General features: G+C 48.8%; 1 protein-coding gene across 13 annotated transcripts in view; it reads right to left on the bottom strand.

The window, feature by feature from the left end:
* LOC118220819 (calcium/calmodulin-dependent protein kinase type II subunit gamma-like) overlaps nucleotides 1-22,096 on the bottom strand; it is an 88,431-nt gene that overhangs the window by 44,284 nt on the left and 22,051 nt on the right. For all 13 annotated transcript variants that reach the window (XM_035405131.1, XM_035405121.1, XM_035405118.1 and 10 more), the window contains exon 3: nucleotides 1,639-1,698. In XM_035405131.1, coding sequence (XP_035261022.1) covers nucleotides 1,639-1,698 — 60 coding nt within the window. The remainder of the gene's footprint in view (nucleotides 1-1,638; nucleotides 1,699-22,096) is intronic.

The following is a 22,096-nucleotide window of genomic DNA, read 5'->3' as shown; positions in this document are numbered from 1 at the left end:
GAAAGGGAACAAGGGATGGCAGGAGGAGGAATGTAAGGGATGAGAGCTGGGAGCAAAGAGAGCACGAGAGAGAGAGAGACTAAGGATGTTTAAATTGTGATGTAAGAGCAGGAGAGAAAGAGGGAGAGAGAGATAGATAAGAAAAAGAACCTCCTAACACTTGTACTGTCTGCTAGTGACCCCGTTACTGCAAAGACTGTGATTCATGAAAACGTGACTTGAAAAAAATGCTAGGCTAATCGGTAACAAAAATTGTATGTGTATGTGTTTTGTGTGTGTGTGTGTTCTTGGTGGGTGTGTGTTTGTGTGTGCATGTGTTTCTGCATGTGTTTGTGTTTGTTTGTGTGTGTGTGCGCGTATGTGTACAGTATGTGTGTGTTTGTGTGTGCATGTGTTTCTGCATGTGTTTGTGTTTGTTTGTGTGTGTGTGTGCGCGTATGTGTACAGTATGTGTGTGTTTGTGTGTGCATGTGTTTCTGCGTGTGTTTGTTTGTGTGTGTGCATATGTGTACAGTACGTGTGTGTATGTGTGTGCGTGTGTTTGTTTGTGTGTGTGTGTGTGCGTATGTGTACAGCATGTGTGTGTATGTGTGCGTGCGTGTGCGTATTCTCGGTCCTCTGTTTTTCTCCTGCTGATGCCGCCCACACACTGCAGCCCCCACCAGACGCCCACCTCTCAGACACACTTCACATTACAGCCAGCATCTCTGCCTCTCTGCCTCTCCACCTCTCATCTCTCCTTTCTAACAATTCCATCTATTTCACTGCATCCTTTTCCTCCTTCCTCTGAGTGCACATACAGACATTCTCACACACACACACGTGCACGCATACACACACGTGCACACACACACACACACACACAAACACACACATGCACACACACACGCACACACACGAACAAACACACACACACACACGCACGCACGCACGCACGCATACACACACATGCACACACACACACGCACAAACACGAACAAAGACATACACACACACGCATACACGCGCGCACACACACACGGAGACGCAAACACACAAAGCCACACCCACACACGCACACCACAAATCCCCTCAGAACTGGCAACCCAGCCCTGCCCTCCTGATATACTGCACTGCACTGTACTGCTGACAGCCTGACCCCTCCATACAGACACAGCACTAACATTGGCTCTTCAGGGAGACACTCCTAATGTCCACTACATCCCCACAGCACTGGTCAATACCGCACTGTTCTGAGCTGGGGGAGAGGGGGGTGGGTAGAGAGAGAGAGAGAGAGAGGCCTTGAGTATGAGGGATAGAGCACGAACAGGGGAAGAAAGAGGGAAAGGAGTGAGTGAGTGAGTAAGTGAATTAGGGAGGGATTTATGAATGTAATCATTTTTATGACCCGTACGATACTATCCTGAGAGGGGAGAGAAGTATGGAGAGGAGAGAGAGATTAGAATAAAATGAAAGAATGAGGGAGAAAAGAGAGGGAGGACTGAAGCTGGATGTGGCACTGAACTCTTCCTCGTGGGTCAGGTCATTTTTTAACAGGATTCTCAGTCTCCTCCCCCCACCGTCCCCCAGCTACAACAACGCAGACAGGGAGGTCACCAAGAGCGCCCTATGCTGCAGTGCATTGTGGGACGCACTCACCGATGTTCGGGTGTTTGAGCAGGCGACAGATCCGGGCCTCGCGTTCCAGTTTTTGATGATCTGTGGGGGGAGAACAGAAAATACGGTGAGACACACGAAGACCCGACTGAATCACTCACCACGCGCAAACATTCCTGAGCCACGCCAACCGCACGCGACGACCACAGACACGCCCCGTCCCCGCTCGCCGCACGACGGCCTCTGAAGAGACGGCCCGTGCGGTCCCCACGGAACGCACACGGGCTCCAGCACACCCCAAACCGAGACGAGGCGTGGTCAAGGAAACCACATATTTGGCATCCCAAGAAAAACTATGAGAAAGGTTATTCACGTTCAACCATGTTGCATCCTCAGGAAAAAAAAACTAAATGTTAAATTAAAAAATCCCACTTGCCTAACCACAGAAGCATTACTGTTGTACAGCATAAACATCCTAAACATCCTAAACACACTAAAAATTATGCAGATGCCATCTACACAATTATCTTAGAGCTTGTGTCCTTTAAGTGAATTTACACAACTTTTTTTTTTTTTTTTTATAAATGATCCATTTACAGACATGAACTGAAGTGGTTCAGGTTAAACACCGTACAAAGCAGCCATTATCCTCCAGGAATTTACAACTGCAACATCGTGACTAATGCCCAACATGTAAAAGGGTAGTATGTGAAAGTGGTGGGCATTCACAGTCACAAAATGAAGACTAGGTGCTGAGGAATGCGGTTTCTGCACGTAGCTGCATTCGGTTGGATGCCACTCCTTCAACACAGGGCTTCTGAATGTCTGGAAATGTGTGGATTACCTCTTTAGCATTTAGTATTACCTCTTTAGACTAATCAAGGACAGGAGCACTGGCCAGGACAATTCATGGCATCTCTCAGACTGAACTAAAGACCATTTCAAAAAAACACTATCCTAACACTGCTCCAAAACAGCACTCACTATCCTAAACACAGTTCCAAAACAACACTCACTACCCCAACCACTGCTCCAAAACAACACTCACTATGCTAACACTGCTCAAAAACAACACTCACTACCCTAAACACTGCTGCAAAACAACACTCACTATCCTAAACACTGCTCCAAAACAACACTCAATATCCTAAACACTGCTCCAAAACAACACTCACTATGCTAACACTGCTCAAAAACAACACTCACTATCCTAAACACTGCTGCAAAACAACACTCACTATCCTAAACACTGCTCCAAAACAACACTCAATATCCTAAACACTGCTCCAAAACAACACTCACTATGCTAACATTGCTCAAAAACAACACTCACTACCCTAAACACTGCTGCAAAACAACACTCACTATCCTAAACACTGCTCCAAAACAACACTCAATATCCTAAACACTGCTCCAAAACACACTCTATCCTAACACTGCTCCAAAACAACGCTCACTATCCTAAACACTGCTCCAAAACACACTCTATCCTAACACTGCTCTAGATCATCTCTCGCTAAATGGCACCCATCATCACACCAGTTTCCGGAGAAGGCCCGGTTTCAGGCCAGTTGGTTCAAAGCACAGCACACACGGGCTTCCGCTGGATAAGATATTGCCAGTGCATTAACAGCGACCAGCAGGTAGGCAACGTTATCACCCATTACTGGGAGCAGAAGGCAGAGTCACAGAAGACAAAACTCCACCCACACGTCACCAGGTTTACTGTACACGGAAGGGGGCAGGGTCACAGCAGAGGAAGGCCCTCCCCCCTCACCCAACCCCCGGCACACACGTCGTCAGGGTTACCGGGTCCACGAAAGCGCTGAGCTGAGCTGGCTTGCCAGCCAATCACAAAAGTCTGTTTGTAAACCCCGGCCAGGCTAAAGAGATCCTGCTCCATTACAGCTTCGCACACTCCCCCCCAGCTCCGCGACCCCCCACTGTCTGCCCTGCTGTAGATTAGGCCCTGGCTAAAGGGATTAAAGCAGCACTTAGCGTGACCTCTGACCCTCGTTGAGACCCCATCACGGCGGCTAATTCCAGGACTCGCTGTCCGAGATACGAGCCGGGATCACACGGATCCGTGTGCGTGTGTATGTGCGTGTGCATGACAGCGAGAGAGCGGGAGAGAGAGAGGGAGAGGGGGAGAGAGAGAGAGAGAGAGAGAGAGAGAGAGAAAGAACGAGCTCAATGGAGAGAAAAAGACAGAGCAAGAGAGAAGGGTGAGGTGAGTATTTCTTTGCACCCCCCCACCCCCACCCCCACAACCTTCGCCCCTCCACTCATCAGCCTCTAATGCATCACCACGCCCGGTTTCCCAGAAACGCTGCAGCAAAGTAACTGAGCATATTAAATATTCATCTTAAATGCATCTATTGACCACTGATGACGAGGCGCAGCATCCGATCCGCCATCTCCACGGCCCTGCCAACACTTCGCTCCCCGACCTCTCAGCCAATCGGAGAGGACGGCCCGACGAGGAGGGACCAATCAAACGCACCCCCCCGCCGCCAGCTCGGCCCCAGCGGATGAGAGCACGCCTCCGGTTCCCCCCGCGTCAGCAGTCCCGTCTCAGTGCGGCCTGCTCACGAAAGGCAGCCCCTGAAGCGCACGTTCTGATGACTTCACACGTCTGCTAAGAGGGCTTATACATCCGTCAATAAAAATAAATAGTTGACGTTTTTATTGTAATGGGTGCATTTGGAATTACCGTTGTCAGCTTTGTCGGGGTGGCCTCCTTAAAAGCAGGAGCCACGGAGCTGCTGGTCTTTGTGAAGCACCTTCCCCCACCCCACCCCACCCCACCCCACCCAACCCCACCCCACCCCACCCCCAGAGCACCGCCGCGCACCAGGGGACGGTATGAAACCCTGACCAATACCACAACTGCGGTAGCTACGCAAGGGGGGCATGTTGTCTGCGGATGCTCCCTCTCTCACTCTCAGTCACATACAAACACAAACTCACACACACACACACACACGCAATAGAGATAGAAGCATCAACGGTCAGGTCACATGACTGCAACAAAGCAGGGTGCTGGAGGGCGTAAACGATGACGCCGTCCGTCGAGTCCCGTCCCGGTGACGGGCGGCCGGGATTCCATCACATTAACCCAGAGCCCGCCAATCCGGAGAGCGGACCACGCCCACGCGCCACGAACGGCTGAGCTCCGGCCGCATTCACCCATCCATACATCCTTTCATTCATCAGTCCATCAACTCATTCATGCACTCCTTCGTTCGGCCAGCCGGCCAGCCAGCCAGCCAGCCAGCGGCCATCCATTTGCCCGCTCCGCTCATTCATGTCGTTTTTTTTTCTCTCCAGTCGATGAACGCAGTTCCGGAAGAGCCCGGCTTCGCGGCGGGCCCGCCACGCTCCAGACGCATTCGCTCACTCCGACGTGCGTCTCATCCGCCATCGATTCGCCCGCGCGCTCCTCCGTTCATTAATGAATTCGTACTTTGCTGGCTCCGCGCTGAAGGAACTCCTCTTTAATTAAGCGGTGTCGGTCCGCGCTTCCTGCCATTTTAATTAGGCATCTGTTCCGTCCCTCAGGTGAAACCCTGAGCCGATTTCCCCCCACACCCCCTCCCCCACCCCCACCCCACCCCCGCAAACGTCACATTTTCATAACAAACATTTGTTTCAAAAAAATCATTTATTTATAAGACTTTCGGGGGAAAAAGTTACTTATAACAAGCTATTTTATTTATTTTAACGTATTGCAGAGGGAGGCTGATTACAATTGGCCGATACTTGGCCATTTGAGGTCACGGGCACCAGCTGATTTTGGAGTCTGACATTCCCCTCCTGTCAGTACAACATCTGCAGCCCTCCTCGGGGCAGGTGGCCACTGCGAACATAGCGAGACGTTGGCAGCGCTGGATGCTGGAGATGAAAAGGTACGACTGCTGGCTTTCAAATATTAATGTAACTAATTGGCCTTCATTAACATCACAAAGAATGCCGCATGTATAATTTGAACTACTTCACTTTTTTTTCCGTGAGATAAATAAAGTGATTCCTATTTGGAAATTGCATTAAATATCCAGTATCATCAACCAGGAAGCTAGCTAGTATCATAAGGAAGTGAACATGCAAATATAGTATACTCTGTTACTAAGTGCAATTAAACATTTCAAAACAGTTTTATAACGTATTGCCTTTCCCGTGATCCGATGTGCAATTAACTTTCCTCACTTCTGTTACGAACAGCGGCTCCGTCTCTTCATCAATGCACAGATTCAATTACTGAGCTCTGGATTTTAGATTTACCAAGACATCCTACGCTTGGGCAAGGCAAATAAACCAAGCTTCTAAAGGGGGGAGTTTCCTTGAGCACGTGATTTGTCAATAACAAAAAAAAAAAAAAAAGTGAGAAGAAAAGAAAGCGAGACGTTAGACCATATCATCATTTCGATCTGTGTTAAAGAACGGCAATGTTCCCGTTTATCGTTACCATCTGAAATAGTCGCACTGACGCAAGCTGAAGGGTGCTTTTCTCAGGAAGGCGTGGTACCGCGTTTCACCAAAAGCACGCAAGCCGAATTCTCTGTGCCACACGTCACCGCGTAAAACCATGGGCATGTTATTCCAGCGATAACACGAAGGCAACCGACCCTGAATATCGGGACTGTCGTCACCAGCAATTAACTTAACGACTCTGCTCCGGGAAAAGGCCTCGGCACGAACCCGCCCGACCCCACCCGGCTTGGTTAAGCCAGGCGGAGGTCCAAAACGAGGCTCGCCCTGGTGCAGGACCGACCCCCGGTTTGTAGGGGAGCGTCCTAAAGTTCCCGTTTCTCTAACGCACCCCTTGTTGATAAGTCAAGAGCCTTTGCCCGCGGTGTCCTAGGGGTGCCTCATAAGTTTACTTACTCCGCGACTCTATTCATAGGAGCCGCGCAGGGGAACAGCTTTTCTCAAGGGTGCTACGGTACAGCAGCTGGGATTTGACCCAAAAACCCTCTGTTCCGAAAGTGCAGCAGCCCAATATGTTCATATTGCATCATATATGCATATACAAGTGACTTACAACACGTCCCGCACGTTCTATACTAAAGAATATTGTACCAAGACGGCGCTCCTTCCCCATGTGAACGAGGTGTTTTTCGAGGTTTTTCTAGCAGCGAACGAAGGCGCTGATTAGAATCTGTCTGTCGGTTGCCTTCTCTCTGACCTGAGTAAGAGCTGTTGCAGCTCACGAAGCTGTGCGCCAGGAAAAGGCGCTCCGATCTCGCTTTCGCGCGAAACGCCGCAGCACCGCGCCATCGGCGCGCGTACCTGACGCAGCGGCGAGCGCCCCGTCAGGGCGGGGACGGGGACGCGCGGGGGCCGGCCTTATCGCCAGCGCTTCCTGTGGAGGACGGAAGGCCGGGAACGACGGGACGCCTCGTCGCCGGTGGGGCCCCCCCCCCGTCATCGAGCGGCTTTCTTAAAGTCAACAACAGAAGCCGCCCGTGACGTCGAGACGTCTTCGAAGATGGTCAGAAAGCCAGCGGCCACCGCGGGCCACGCGGCCGCGGCCAGATCGCTGGAAGGATGCAGCTTGAGACAGCTAATGAGGAAAAAAAATACAACAAACCCCCCCCCCCATGGTCAACACCGCTGATCCTTCCAAAAACAGACTGTTGGATTCCATCCCCCCACCCCCCAGGTTGACAGGCCTTTTTATTCTGGAATTAGAGAAACAGGAGTTTCGTCCAAATGACAAGCAGAACCCCGTCGAGACGAACGAGCTTTTCGGACCGCGCAGTGAGAAGGCTTGCTCTGGCTCGCTCTTTTCTTTTTTCGGAGAAAGCGCGAGCGAACGGAGCGTGGTCGCGCCCCGCTTCTTTGCGAAGTCACGCACGTACGCATTAATCTCGCGTGCTGTGCGGGCGTCGGGAGAAAAAAAAAAAACGCAGAACAAATACCGAGAACAAGAGCCGCCAGAAAGAGAGTAAGAGGATTGCTCACAGCTGTGAGAGTCAGGCACAGGCTCCTGCACCGCTCCTTCTCCGAGGATGAGGTCACTAATCCTGTACTTGGACCGATGTTCACATTCGAGCTCACAGCGAAGAAAGGCAAAACCAGCGCTGCGCTCCCTCATGTCAATACTTATGACACAGCCTTCTCAAGAAGGCACATCAATCTCCCGATATGACAAAAGGCTCCTTTAAGAAAATGTTGAGTGAACACAGGTCTCTTAGGCCCGAGTCATTACGTACACTAAATGAACCAGAGTTTAAGAATGAGTTAGACGAAGAGGCTGGGCGGGTGAAAAAAACAGTTCAATTACTTAATTCGGGATCTGGAGAACAATCAAATTTCACACAAGCCGGGTTGCTAATTACTGCACGGAGACAAAAAGGGAACTTGCAAAGGGACTCATTTCCCCCCACCATCTCTCCGCTTTACCAATTCATAAATTGTTAAGAATCGTCTCGCGCTTTCGCCTTTCTAAGGTCAGGAGTTGTAGTGTAGCTGAGAGGCACCGTCGAATGATGCCTTCTGACTATCTCACCTCACCCACACCCACTGTCAACAAAGAAGGGTTCTCAGAATGAACCACCTCGCGCGCTCGTTAGCCGCGAGTGCTAACGACCGGGCCGCCACTCAGAGTCCTGAGGGCCCCTCAGAAACACATGGACGTGACACGGCGAAAGCAGACAAAAGGCCGCTGTCCGTCCTCTCCCGCTGAACGAGAGGTAAGGGGGGGGATAGCGCCCTTCTTTTAATTCACCTTTCAGGGGGCTTATACCCAGGGCTGAGTGGGTGAGGGAGGGCCTGAGTGCTTAAACTACTCCTGTTACTAGGGCTTTCAGTCAGTCTCCTGAACTTGTAAAGTCGGGAAAAAATTGCATGTGACCAAGTCGTGTACACTAGGTGTTCACATTCGGGTGGTCATCAGCAGCTAGTAAGTTGATCACGTGTCTGCTGAGATGTTGGCCCAATGATGTAAATGTCCACTGCAAGATGTAAATAATGAAAGCCATTAGGTGGGGCCAGACTGGTCATGCCACCTGAAAGAGATGACCACCTGTGACCACCCGACTGTCTGGTGCAGTGGTTAGAGCACAGGACACTGGACCCCTGGGTCGTGGGGTAATATTTGTGGGTTCCCCTTCTGCTTCCATAAAGGTCCCCTTGAGAATAACACTGCAGATGCTACCTGAGATGTGAAACCCACAGGCCACACTAATCACACATCAGTACCAGTAAACACTGGTACTCATCTGTGTTCCTGTAGCAAGCCCTCATCTGTATTCCTGTAGAGAGCCTTCACCAATATTTCTACAGTGAGCCTTTACCTGTATTCCTTTGATGTAAAGGTAGTCCCATAAACATCATTTGTTGTGTAGAAACCTCAAAATCTTGCTCTAGCAACCACCATACTCATTAAGATCATAGAAAGATACTGCCGTGAAAAATTAAAATATATTATGGCATACGGTCGACGCCCCCACGCATTCCTGTGGAAACAGCAAACTGTATGCGCATGAACACGTAATCTACAGAGGGAGCCAAAACGTAAACAGCGCCCTCTCTTTCAGCGCTACGTGAATATCAGGGTTCTGTTCGTGGGGGGCAGTGTCGATGGCACTGGATTACATAAAAAGGCCTCTGTATCCTTCACCCGGTCTGCTTTGGCACATCTTTGCGATGTGAACACACGAGAGAAGGGGGGGGGGGGGGGGGCTTTACAAGCCGAAGATGCCCACGCAACTTTCTGCCCACCAGAGCCTATGTGCCTATGACCACAGAGAACGGAGTGAGAGAGAGAGAGAGAGAGAGAGAGAACTGGAGAGAGGTGGAGAAGGGCAGGCAACGAGCAGAGAGAACAAAGGAGGGGAGGCAGCGGAGGGAGGGAGGACAGACAGAATATAAAGGAAGAGGAAAGAGCGAAGGGAAAGAGAAAGGGAGGGGGGAGAGAGAGATAAGAGCACAGATAGAAGAGAGAGAGAGAGAGAGAGAGAGAGAGAGAGATACAGAGATGGATATCGGTCGGCAGACCCGGCGCTGCCTTAGTCCCTCCCCCTGTGTTTCCTGTCATTGTCTTGCTTGTTGTACAAAGCCAGCATGATAGCCAGGGAAGCTGGTAATTGCACTGCAATTACGCTCTGGCTGCGATAAAGGCTCGCTCTGCATTCGTATTTCTGACCAGCAAAGCCCACGTATTTATAACACCTGTGACAAAAAAAAAATATAGATATATACAACAACACAAAATGACATTTCTAGAATTTTACTCAATTCTCTAGATGTAGCCTATGTTGTTTCTGGATGCTTCAAACCAGAGCAGGCTGGTCTTCAGCCTAGCAGTCCAGCAGACCATGTGCCTTAAGGTTATTGGTTTTAAGCCCAGCTGGGACACTGGAGTTGTACCATTTAGAACAGCGGCATAGTATACCTAAGGAGCTGGGCTTGTAATTCAGAGGATGCAGGTTCAATCACCTGAGCTCTGAACCAAACTGCGTCAGCCATATAAACGGATCGTTCTTTTCACGTTTTCTGCTGCGCAAGTCACTCTGGATTAAGTGCTAACGCCCGTAAAACGTCCACTAATGGCCGGGGACTTTATTTACTCCACCAGAGAGCACCCGGCCTTAACTGGAGACCAGGCCTCTATTAGGGACAGGCCATTATTTTCAATTAGGCCCCAGAAGATCCAGAGTAAGCTACTACCAGGAGACATTATCTCCTCAGACCTGGCAGAAAAAAGTTTTTAAGTGTTTACATTTTTTGACGTAATACAAGTGTGTTGGATGACTAAAACATAAACTGCGAGGTCATGGCTACGTAGACCTGTATGTGATAACTCCTATGTAACGTCTCACCCCAGCCGGCCTTACCTGGAGAGCGGCCATTATTTGCATAAACACACAGAGTGCCCCGGCTATAATCAGAAGATCCAGCCACTATTTGGACAACGTTTCTGATGCAGGTTTTCGGGGAAAATAACAAGGTCATTTCGCAAGGCGCCAAACCGTTCATCAAAACACCATCAACGGCTACGCACATGGCTAATGCCTCGAGTACGCATTTAAAGAGCGGTACTGCAGCTTGGACCGGGTTAGGACTCATCGAAACGAGAGAGCGACTCCAACAACGGCCACATACTGTAACTCCCGCCCACCTCACAGAATGCCGAATATTTGCACGGTTTCAAGCACCGGAGGTCACACTCGGTAAAAAAACTCCTGATCCGTCGAGCGCGCGAATGGCGGGAACCATTCTGAGCACGGCCTTGATTCGTACCTCCTGACACAGAACGAGACACGTCCGGACATACACCTCCGCCCTCCGCCACAGGCTGTACGGACGCCAGAGACATCGCCTTTTAAAACCGACCGGCATCCCGAACAGGTTTCCTGCTTAAATTTGCGCAATTAACAAGGGTGTCGGTTTCAACAGGGATCGCCACACTTCTCACATTTTTTTTTTTCACGAAAAAACCTGATTGCGTATAAACGTGCCGGCATCAACTCTGAGTGTACCCCGCGTTTAAGAGTTTTAATTACACCGCCGAGCTTGGATAAGTTATGACTGGATTACGTTACATTAAATTGTTTTGATTATAAGGAGGGGGCTGGAGATGGGTCTTAGTTTTACAGTAGGTTGCTATTAAAACTCTCGTGCGAAGCGCAAGGAGGGTACAATGGCGACCCCGTTATATCTGACGCAATCAGCTCGAGTGGGAATCAGGTGTTGATGAATGACTCTTATTTAAACCGCCACTCCTGTTAATCGTTCGGGGCCATTAACGGGCTGGGGACAGTTCGCCGCGTTTCTAGACTCCCGTGTATCGAGCTGACGGGCCGCGGCCTGTCCACGTCCGCCGCTAGGCCTCTGGATGCATCAGACGCTCGCGCGGAAGTCGGCCTGCGAGGTGCGCGGTCCACGTTTCACGGAGGACCGTCGGTTTTCCTGCACAACCGTCTCTGGTACAGCGTCTGTGCTCCTAGACAGCTTTCTGCCATTGGACTGCTGTCTGTTAATACAGGACTGGCTGTCTGTTAATACAGGACTGGCTGTCTGTTAATACAGGACTGTCTGTCTGTGTTAATACAGGACTGGCTGCCTGTGTTAATACAGGGCTGGCTGTGTGTGTTAATACAGGCCTGGCTGTGTGTGTTAATACAGGACTGGCTGTGTGTGTTAATACAGGACTGGCTGTGTGTGTTAATACAGGACTGTCTGTCTGTGTTAATACAGGACTGGCTGTGTGTGTTAATACAGGACTGTCTGTCTGTGTTAATACAGGCCTGGCTGTGTGTGTTAATACAGGCCTGGCTGTGTGTGTTAATACAGGACTGGCTGTGTGTGTTAATACAGGACTGTCTGTCTGTGTTAATACAGAACAGGCTTTCTGTGTTAATACAGGACTGGCTGTGTGTGTTAATACAGGACTGGCTGTGTGTGTTAATACAGGACTGGCTGTCTGTGTTAATAGAGGACTGGCTGTGTGTGTTAATACAGGACTGGCTGGCTGTGTTAATACAGGACTGGCTGTGTTAATACAGGACTGGCTGTGTTAATACAGGACTGGCTGTGTGTGTTAATACAGGACTGGCTGTGTCTGTTAATACAGGACTGGCTGTGTTAATACAGGACTGGCTGTCTGTGTTAATACAGGACTGGCTGTGAGTGTTAATACAGGACTGGCTGTGTGTGTTAATACAGGACTGGCTGTGTCTGTTAATACAGGACTGGCTGTGTTAATACAGGACTGGCTGTCTGTGTTAATACAGGACTGGCTGTGTGTGTTAATACAGGACTGGCTGTGTGTGTTAATACAGGACTGGCTGTGTGTGTTAATACAGGACAGGCTGTGTGTGTTAATACAGGACTGGCTGTGTGTGTTAATACAGGCCTGGCTGTGCGTGTTAATACAGGACTGGCTGTGTGTGTTAATACAGGACTGGCTGTGTGTGTTAATACAGGACAGGCTGTGTGTGTTAATACAGGACTGGCTGTGTGTGTTAATACAGGACTGGCTGTCTGTGTTAATACAGGACTGGCTGTGTGTGTGTGTTAATACAGGACTGGCTGTCTGTGTTAATACAGGACTGGCTGTGTTAATACAGGACTGGCTGTGTGTGTTAATACAGGACTGGCTGTGTGTGTTAATACAGGACTGGCTGTCTGTGTTAATACAGGACTGGCTGTGTTAATACAGGACTGGCTGTGTGTGTTAATACAGGACTGGCTGTGTGTGTTAATACAGGACGGGCTGTGTGTGTTAATACAGGACTGGCTGTGTGTGTTAATACAGGACTGGCTGTCTGTGTTAATACAGGACTGTCTGTGTGTGTTAATACAGGACTGGCTGTGTGTGTTAATACAGGACTGGCTGTCTGTGTTAATACAGGACTGGCTGTGTTAATACAGGACTGGCTGTGTGTGTTAATACAGGACTGGCTGTGTGTGTTAATACAGGACTGGCTGTCTGTGTTAATACAGGACTGGCTGTCTGTGTTAATACAGGACTGGCTGTGTGTGTTAATACAGGACTGGCTGTCTGTGTTAATACAGGACTGGCTGTGTTAATACAGGACTGGCTGTCTGTGTTAATACAGGACTGGCTGTGTTAATACAGGACTGGCTGTGTGTGTTAATACAGGACTGGCTGTGTGTGTTAATACAGGACTGGCTGTCTGTGTTAATACAGGACTGGCTGTGTGTGTTAATACAGGACTGGCTGTGTGTGTTAATACAGGACTGGCTGTCTGTGTTAATACAGGACTGGCTGTGTGTGTTAATACAGGACTGGCTGTGTTAATACAGGACTGGCTGTCTGTGTTAATACAGGACTGGCTGTCTGTGTTAATACAGGACTGTCTGTCTGTGTTAATACAGGACTGGCTGTCTGTGTTAATACAGGACTGGCTGTGTGTGTTAATACAGGACTGGCTGTGTGTGTTAATACAGGACTGGCTGTGTGTGTTAATACAGGACTGGCTGTCTGTGTTAATACAGGACTGGCTGTATTAATACAGGACTGGCTGTGTGTGTTAATACAGGACTGGCTGTGTGTGTTAATACAGGACTGGCTGTGTGTGTTAATACAGGACTGGCTGTGTGTGTTAATACAGGACTGGCTGTGTGTGTTAATACAGGACTGGCTGGCTGTGTTAATACAGGACTGGCTGTCTGTGTTAATACAGGACTGGCTGTCTGTGTTAATACAGGACTGGCTGTCTGTGTTAATACAGGACTGGCTGTCTGTGTTAATACAGGACTGGCTGTGTTAATACAGGACTGGCTGTGTTAATGCAGGGCTGGCTGTGTTAATGCAGGACTGGCTGTGTGTGTTAATACAGGACTGGCTGTGTTAATGCAGGGCTGGCTGTGTTAATACAGGACTGGCTGTGTGTGTTAATACAGGACTGGCTGTGTTAATGCAGGGCTGGCTGTGTTAATACAGGACTGGCTGTGTGTGTTAATACAGGACTGGCTGTGTGTGTTAATACAGGACTGGCTGTGTTAATGCAGGGCTGGCTGTGTTAATACAGGACTGGCTGTGTTAATGCAGGGCTGGCTGTGTTAATACAGGACTGGCTGTGTGTGTTAATACAGGACTGGCTGTGTGTGTTAATACAGGACTGGCTGTGCGTGTTAATACAGGACAGGCTGTGTCTGTTAATACAGGACTGGCTGTCTGCGATACACAGTCTGCGTACCTGAACATAACTGCTGTCCCCATCTCCATATCTACCTTTGGAATTAGACGGGCCAGCTAGTAAGAATTCTACGCGAGCATTAGTTGGCCATTTTGTTTGTGTATTTTTGGCATCCCAGTTTTAGAATAAGGGAATAGGCGTTTTCTGTGAAGGGCAGCTAAAAGTCAGACCGGCCCTGCGGGGCTGGGGCAGCGATGGCTCCCCGGCTGCGATTCGTCTTCGGTTAGCGGGGTCGCGTCGGCGCTCCGCGTCCCCTCCCCGGCTCTGCGCTGACCGCTCGGCCCGTTCCTTCGCTCAGACGGCTGGGTCACGCGGTCTGGCCGTCCGCGCCGGGGGGCCCGACTGCACAGTCAGCGCTACTACCGGGAGCCGGTGACTTTATGAGGCCAGACGACCGGGGGGGCCGCCGTCCAGCTCGCGCTGCTGAGGAACCGGGTCGGGGGCTCAGAGACGCTCGCCACGATCGGTCAATCGGTGCAAAATGGGGCGGAGCTTAATGGGACGCAGGAGGGTTTTCATCTCGTCGCTCGAGAGCGCCCCCTGTGGCAAATCACGGGCCTGCACACTGCCTAGTCACATGTGAGGTGAGCTACTCGGACCACAATGCTTAGTTTGTGACTGGAGTTAAAGAAAGCACAATTCGTAAATTTGGACTCTCAAACTATAGCAGAACAGATAAAGTCCTCATAATCATCATTATTTTTTTTTTTCCAATTAACTAATCATTGCTGTTGATTTGCATTTTCAGTCATTTAAATGATTGCTTTGGCATTACCATAGCTGTCTGTGGCCATGCTAAAACACCACATTTCATGTTGAACAGAACTGAGACAAGCCTATAAATATAAGGAGGCATTCCAAAAAAATGACAAGCCAACCTCAGAGAAGGGCCAGACACCAAACACACAGAACCCAGAACCCTCGGTGGCACTCGCAGTTTCCAGACCCCACACACACACACACACACACACACACACGTATACGCATACACACATACACACACACGCACGCGTGCGCGCACACAAGCATGCGCACACACGCATTGCAGTATGTGAATTTACACAACCCAGCTCTCAGGTTGCAGCTAATGTTTGTTCTATTCTCTAGTCCTCCTTCCGTAGGCAGATTCAGACAGGTTTCCCTCACGATGGACTCAAGCACTGTGTACACACTTGTGTCGGCCTGGGTGTTTTTCAGACCGGTGCTTCAGAGCTAGTGTGTTATATGTTCATCTGCAGCTTGGCCATTCCTCCGACAGCTCTGATCAGTAAAACTACGTACATACACAGTAAAATGCTCAGCGTTAACTCAACACCTACAGAGTGCATACGGTCCCTACTGGACCAATATGTACCCTGATAGAGTAGAAATAACACTGGATATTTTCTTGCATATAAGATGCCACCTTGGCCTTTCAGAGAATTTGAAAGCGTCTGCTCTGCAGTATGAATGAGCAAATAAACGAGAAACAACATCAGCGATTAAAAGAAGTGGAGGAGCAGGTTTTTCAGTACCCGCACACCCCCCCCCCCCCATGCCCCCACCCCCCGCCCTCCGCGTGCTGAACATTCACCTTACTTCAAAGCAGATTCCATAAAGGAGATTTGATTGAAGCGTTTAATTGAATATCGATTGGCTTCATTGATTTATTCTGTTATCTCCCGCCAGTTCTCAATGTAAGAAATGTCCTGGCGTGCCCGTGTCGACGAGAATGAAAAAAATGTTATTTTAATATAATCTATTTGTTAAGATCTCAAAACAAATTAGGGTTGTCTCAATGAGCTGCCTCAACTGATTAAGCTTAATTGGCTCTTTTACCAATGTAAATTCTTCCTTTGTTAATTAATGAAACTAATGAACATCATAAAATGCCCAGTGCTAGCCTACTTAGCAGGAAAGTGGATATGACCGGAAATAAATTGAGATTGCCAATTTACTTTAAAACATTATTGCTTCGCACGTCCACCAAACAGGCTCCTCGCACAAAGGGGCTGGCCGATAATCAGCAAGTGGCCGATCCGATTCCGGTCCGGGTTCAAGCCGTGACTCAGTTAAGAGGAGAGCTGGGACTCGTATCTGTGTACAGATTTCACAATAACTCGTAACTCGCAGACTGTACAGTAACTCATCCAGGGTCGGGCCCAAAGCAACGCAACGCTGCGCTCAACGGTAATGTAAAACAAAGAGAGAACTACATACGCGCAAAAAAAAAAAAACTACATGCGTGCCTTTATGGAAATAAACAGAACGCTGGATCCGTGAGAGTGTGGGCAGCACAAGTCAAATCCCAGGAGAGCCTCCTACATCAACATTTATTCGCTTTCTAAATGCCTCCATTTCAGAGGAACTCACACAACTTATTCATTTTGTGTATTTATTTGTGCTTTTTAGATAGAACTCATTTACACTGATGAGTACTTTACAAAAGGAAAACAATTTAAACCCCCTTTGTTCCATGGTGCAGCAGCTTTGCCCCCCTTCCCCCCGCTCACCCGGGACTTGAACCCGCAACCCTCCTTGTTGTGAGCCCAGTTTCTTAACCGCTACGCCGTACAGCCGTCCCCCGTTCTCTTCACCTCCGCCCCAGATGGGCCGCCGCTTATGCAAATGAGTGGGAGGACGGACCGGCCGCAGGCGGGGGGGGACGCCGGCCAATGAGTGGGAAGAGAGGAGGAGTGGGCGGGAGAGCAAGGCCGTAGCGCGGCGCGTAGCGGCGGACACGCGAGCGGCGACCCACTCGCTAACCCCCTCCCGCCGCGAGCGCCCCCGGAGCCGCGGGGGTGTGGAGCCGAGCGACGCGCGGAGAGGAGGAGCGCCAGGTTCCGTAAAAAACCCCCGAAACGGGAGGGGACATTACGCGCCGTGACTGGCTCGCTGCTTTGAACCAATCAGAGCAGATCCTCAAAGAAAAAAAATCTAAATGGATCAATACTAATATATTGAATTCCACAGAAAGCGGCCCCGGCTGTGGATCATAACGGCACCCATCTATATCCATCCATCCAACCGTCTATCCATTTAGCCACCTATTCATCCGAGTGTCTTTCTGCAAAGAGCGTTTAGGCCCAACAACTACAGTAAGTGCTTCACAGTGAATAACAGTGCAGATCCATTACATGCTTCGCGATGCATCAGTCTCTGCAATGTACATTTGTTTGATACTATTTAAGTGAAACAGAGCACATGCACACACACATGCACGCATACGCAGCACGCGCGCACACACACACAGAAACACGTGCACACGCGCGCGCACGCACACACACACACACACACGTGTACATGCACATGCACACACACAACATGACCGATGCAAAACCTGGGTCAAATTTACGTCATGGGGCACAAACTCGCGTCTCAGAAAAAGCTGCTCTGGGTTTCTACTGTCCATCCGCCCCTAAATTAACCAGGGAGGGAATCCACCGGACAAGCCACGGGATGCTGAACGTGGCTCGCAGAAGCAGCCGAAAAACATGCACGGTCATCCTGTCAGATATGGCTCCCGCCTCCAGGCTCCCGCCCGACGTCCCCGCCGCTGACATCGCGTTCGCTCTTCTCGGTCCCCGCGAAGATCAGAGAGGCCCATCTCCCCCTCCCCGGCGAATTAGAGCTGAACGGGAGCTTCATTCCAGGCTCTCTCTGATAACCCGAGAGGAAATTCGATCCCGTCGCTTTGCGGTTCGTCTGCATTCGCCCTCGACTAAATATTAATTAATTAAAAGCTGAAGCCGTTCCTCCCCTCGGCTTACGCAGTACAAATTCAGTGCTCACAGACACCGTGGAAAAGGGGTTCGAGAGAATAAACGCTCCTTTAAATTCATTAGTCAAAGCGGGGGGAAAAAAAACCACAAAGCTGGAGGATGGACCATAAAGTAACAACAATAATGAATAATCAAAAGACCATAGGATAGTGTGGTCTATTACTGCACGTGTGCACATTCAACTGAGAGATGTATGATGGGTAATGTTTTTCGGAAATACAACAGGCACCAAAATGCTAAATACCAAAACAGCAATGCTGCAATAAATAAACAAACAAATCTGCTTCTAGTAGCATGGACACAGTCTATACTCTATATGACCAGAAGTATCTGGACACACCTTTGTCTGGGTCTGTTTTTCATTGTTTGGTCTAGGCCCCTTAGTTCCAGTAAAGGCAAATCTTAATGCTGCAGCATACAGTGACATTCTAGACGATTCTGTGCTTCCCCAACAGTTTTTGTGTGGAAGAACTTGACTCGCCTGCACAGAGCCCTGGCCTCAACCCCATCAAACTCCTTTGGAATCAACTGGAAAGCCAACTGGGAGCCAGGCCTAATTGCCAAATCAGTGCCCCGGCCTCACTAATGCTCTCCTGGTTAAACGGAAGCAAATCCGTGCAGCAATGCTCCAACATCTAGTATGAAGCCTTCCCAGAAGCGTGGAGGTTGTTATAGCAGCAAAGGATGGACCAACTCCATTTTAATGCCCATAATTTTGGATGCGACGTTCAATGTCAGGTGTCCGCATACTTTTGGCCATGTAGTGTATGATGTGAAGAAATATTCCGTATAAAGAATGGGACTGGGAGACAAGTATTATTTAGATGTGCCGCTCACATTTTGAAGGCTGTATTTTTGCACAAAAAGCCATATCCCAGCACATACAGAGAAATACGTCTTTCAGAATGACATTAATAGTACCTTGGCTCTATCCCCCCCCCCACAAACATTACCAACATAAAACCACAGACATTTTCAAAGTTTGCCTTGGTCTGCTCCGCATATCGATGCCGCCAAACGTGACCACATCCTAACTGGCTCCTGCCAACCTGTCAGACGGCAGACGGGCAATTGGGGCAAACGTGAAATTTTTTACCCGCGGTTAACAAAACACGCACGGTTTCAGGAGAACAGGCCTCTCCATTAAGGTTTCACACGTTGAAAGGAAGCCTAGAAGCCTAAAGCGTGCTCCTCTATAACCCCCCCTCAGCCCCCCCGCCCTTTCTAACCTCCCCAGTTTGCCGTGTCCTGTCATAAACATCTTCTGAATTTTTAATACGCAGCTTTCATGCAGAAGCCACGGCAACAGGACAACTGGCAGATAGAGAAAGGGAGACAGAGAGAGAGAGAGAGAGAGCACGCGGCAAGAGAGACCTTGACAGGGCGATCGAGAGAGGAAGTAAGCACACTGTTTGCCAATATCCAGCCGATTGGTTTACTGCAACAAAGCAAACCGACTGCATTGTGAATGAGTGCATGTCGGAGAGGGAGAGAGAGAGGGAGAGGGAGAGGGAGAGGGAGAGAGAGAGAGGGAGAAAGTGGAAACCGGACCCCGTCTAACATGAGCCTGTGTGTGTACCAGTGAGGGTGAAAACACCCCTCCCCCTATTCAAAGAAATAAACAACAAAGGAAATTATCTGTCTTTTGGGTGGTGGGGGGGGAAGGTAGACTGGGCCAATCAGCTGATGCTATTGGCTGAGTGAAACACCATGTGGTACAGCACCACACCCTGAAGGGCAGTGAGGCAGTAACCACATTGTCCATGACATGAGTTCCTTTATATATTATGGTCATGCGCCATATTTTATTCATGTATAATGTCCAGTGTTTACGATTATTGCCATTTCTTTCTAGGATACTGAAACCCCACACTGTACTGCCTACCAGACTGATATTGGACTCTTTCATTTACAGTATAAGGCGCAGTACAGCTATGCTAGCCTTCCACCATGCAGTCACTGGGTTACAGTCTCCCTCATTCGTCACCATCGTCACAGCTGCTGTCCACATAAGTATCAGTTATAGTCACAGTCGCCGTCCTCATCACCGTCATTATTACCATAAAGCTCACCACTATCGTATGCATTCATGACCATTCACCAACGTCATCATCGCCATTGGCAACATCATTTTCGCTTCACAGTTAAGCTTCACCATAAACATAATCCTCAAAACCATTATCATTATCATTTTCATCATCATCATAATCATCAACATCATTATCGCTATATAGCCTATGTCACCATCATCACAAATCATCACAATCATTATCACTATTAGTTTCACCATCAAGATAATAATAAAAATCAGTCTCACTATAAGCTTTACCGTCACGGTAATCAACTAAATTATTATCCCTATGAGCATCACCATCAACACAGTCATCAAAATCATCACGACTGAGATTTGCCATCATCATAAACATCAAAAACATGATCACTATAACCATCAACATCATCACGATCATCAAAATCATCATCACTATAACCTTGAACATATTCATCAAAACCATCACTACAACCTCCACCATCATCACAATCACATTCATTATCACTATGAGCTTCACCATAATCATAATCATCAAAACCACCATCACTATAAGCTTCATAGTCATGCGCATCATCCTTATTCACGTTGCCAGCATCAATCATAATATTGAGCATTATCAGCATTACCACTGCTACAGTACCCCCCACCTTCATCACCATTCACATCATCACCATCATGTTCTTCACTGTACTCAGCATCGCTACCTTTAAATCATTATCACATCAGTATCATGGCCATTAGCCTCCCCGCTTCCACGGCTGCCACGACCCTGCGCGTCCCCTTCCTCCTCTCCATGCCGACGATGACCTCGTCACCCTCATCAGGTGACTGAAGGGAAGGCCATCGTCCCTCGTTATCTTCTGTATTTACTTACCACATGCCTGCTATTACCATGGCCAAAATGAAGCCAACGGAGCAGCATGCTAGCTTTATGACCTAGTTATACAGCTAGCCGATAACATCTTCCCTCCAGCCTTGTCCTTCACACTTTAACAACGCCCCCATTCAGGCCAGATAAGCAGATCACCTATTCGACGATAGGTAAAGTAGCGATTATGTTGAATGCTGACAGAGAACGACCACACATCAGTGTTGTCGGGGCTGCCTGCATCATAAGCTAGGTAAAAATACTGAGCATGGCTGTACAGCAGTTTATAACTCTCATCATTCATAGTATTATTGCTTAGCATTAATTGATAATAATTTAAAAGAATAATAATACTAAGAAGTAATATAAATAAATGATCAGCTATAGCCTACTGTACAGTTGCATCAATAATAATATTTTCACTGTCTCAACACTATGTATTGCATATTTATGACAAATAAAGTTTAACTGAATTGAATAAATAATAATAATCAGAAACCAGAACTGAAGTGTCCAGGTCTGGCCTGTGTAGGAGGAAGTGATGCGTTCTACATTGCTCTTGCCATGACTTTGTGCTACGGTATCTAGATGGAGAAGCGATGCAGGTTTGGTCTTCGTTAACTGAACGACACACAGGGGTAAGCATCCAAGGCCCCCGTGAGGAGAGAGGGTGCTAGGCTGCTGGCATTCCGCAGTCGATCGCCACACCAGCCGCACCTCGAAGCCTACCCCAACCCTTCTACTCGCTCCGAACCGTATGCTCGCAGAAACACCAACCTCACTCCACGTTAATATTAATAATATTAATAATATATTATTATATATTAATAATATATACTGCCATTGCAGTCCCAGGTGCGCAAGATCAATCTGTGGGAAAAAAATGCATTCAGCAACCGAGAAACATTTCAGTAGAGCCATCAACCCAACGAAAGGCCGTCCCCTCTGACTTCCGACAGCGTGCGGAACGACTGCACTCCGGACACCTGCGTTCGGGAACGCGGTACACCGGCAGGTACACCGAAAACGGGGACACTCGCAAATAGTACATCGCGTTTCCTTGCCAACGCCCAGCCGTGCTATTTTAGGCCCAACAACAAAAAAAGAAAAAAAAAAGCTGAATAACGTGGGGACGCTTTGCGTAACGAGG

This window comes from Anguilla anguilla, chromosome 2 (genome assembly GCF_013347855.1).
Source record: "Anguilla anguilla isolate fAngAng1 chromosome 2, fAngAng1.pri, whole genome shotgun sequence".
Classification (NCBI taxonomy): domain Eukaryota; kingdom Metazoa; phylum Chordata; class Actinopteri; order Anguilliformes; family Anguillidae; genus Anguilla; species Anguilla anguilla.
Note: the sequence above shows the minus strand (reverse complement) of the source record. Positions and strands in the feature narration are given on the sequence as shown.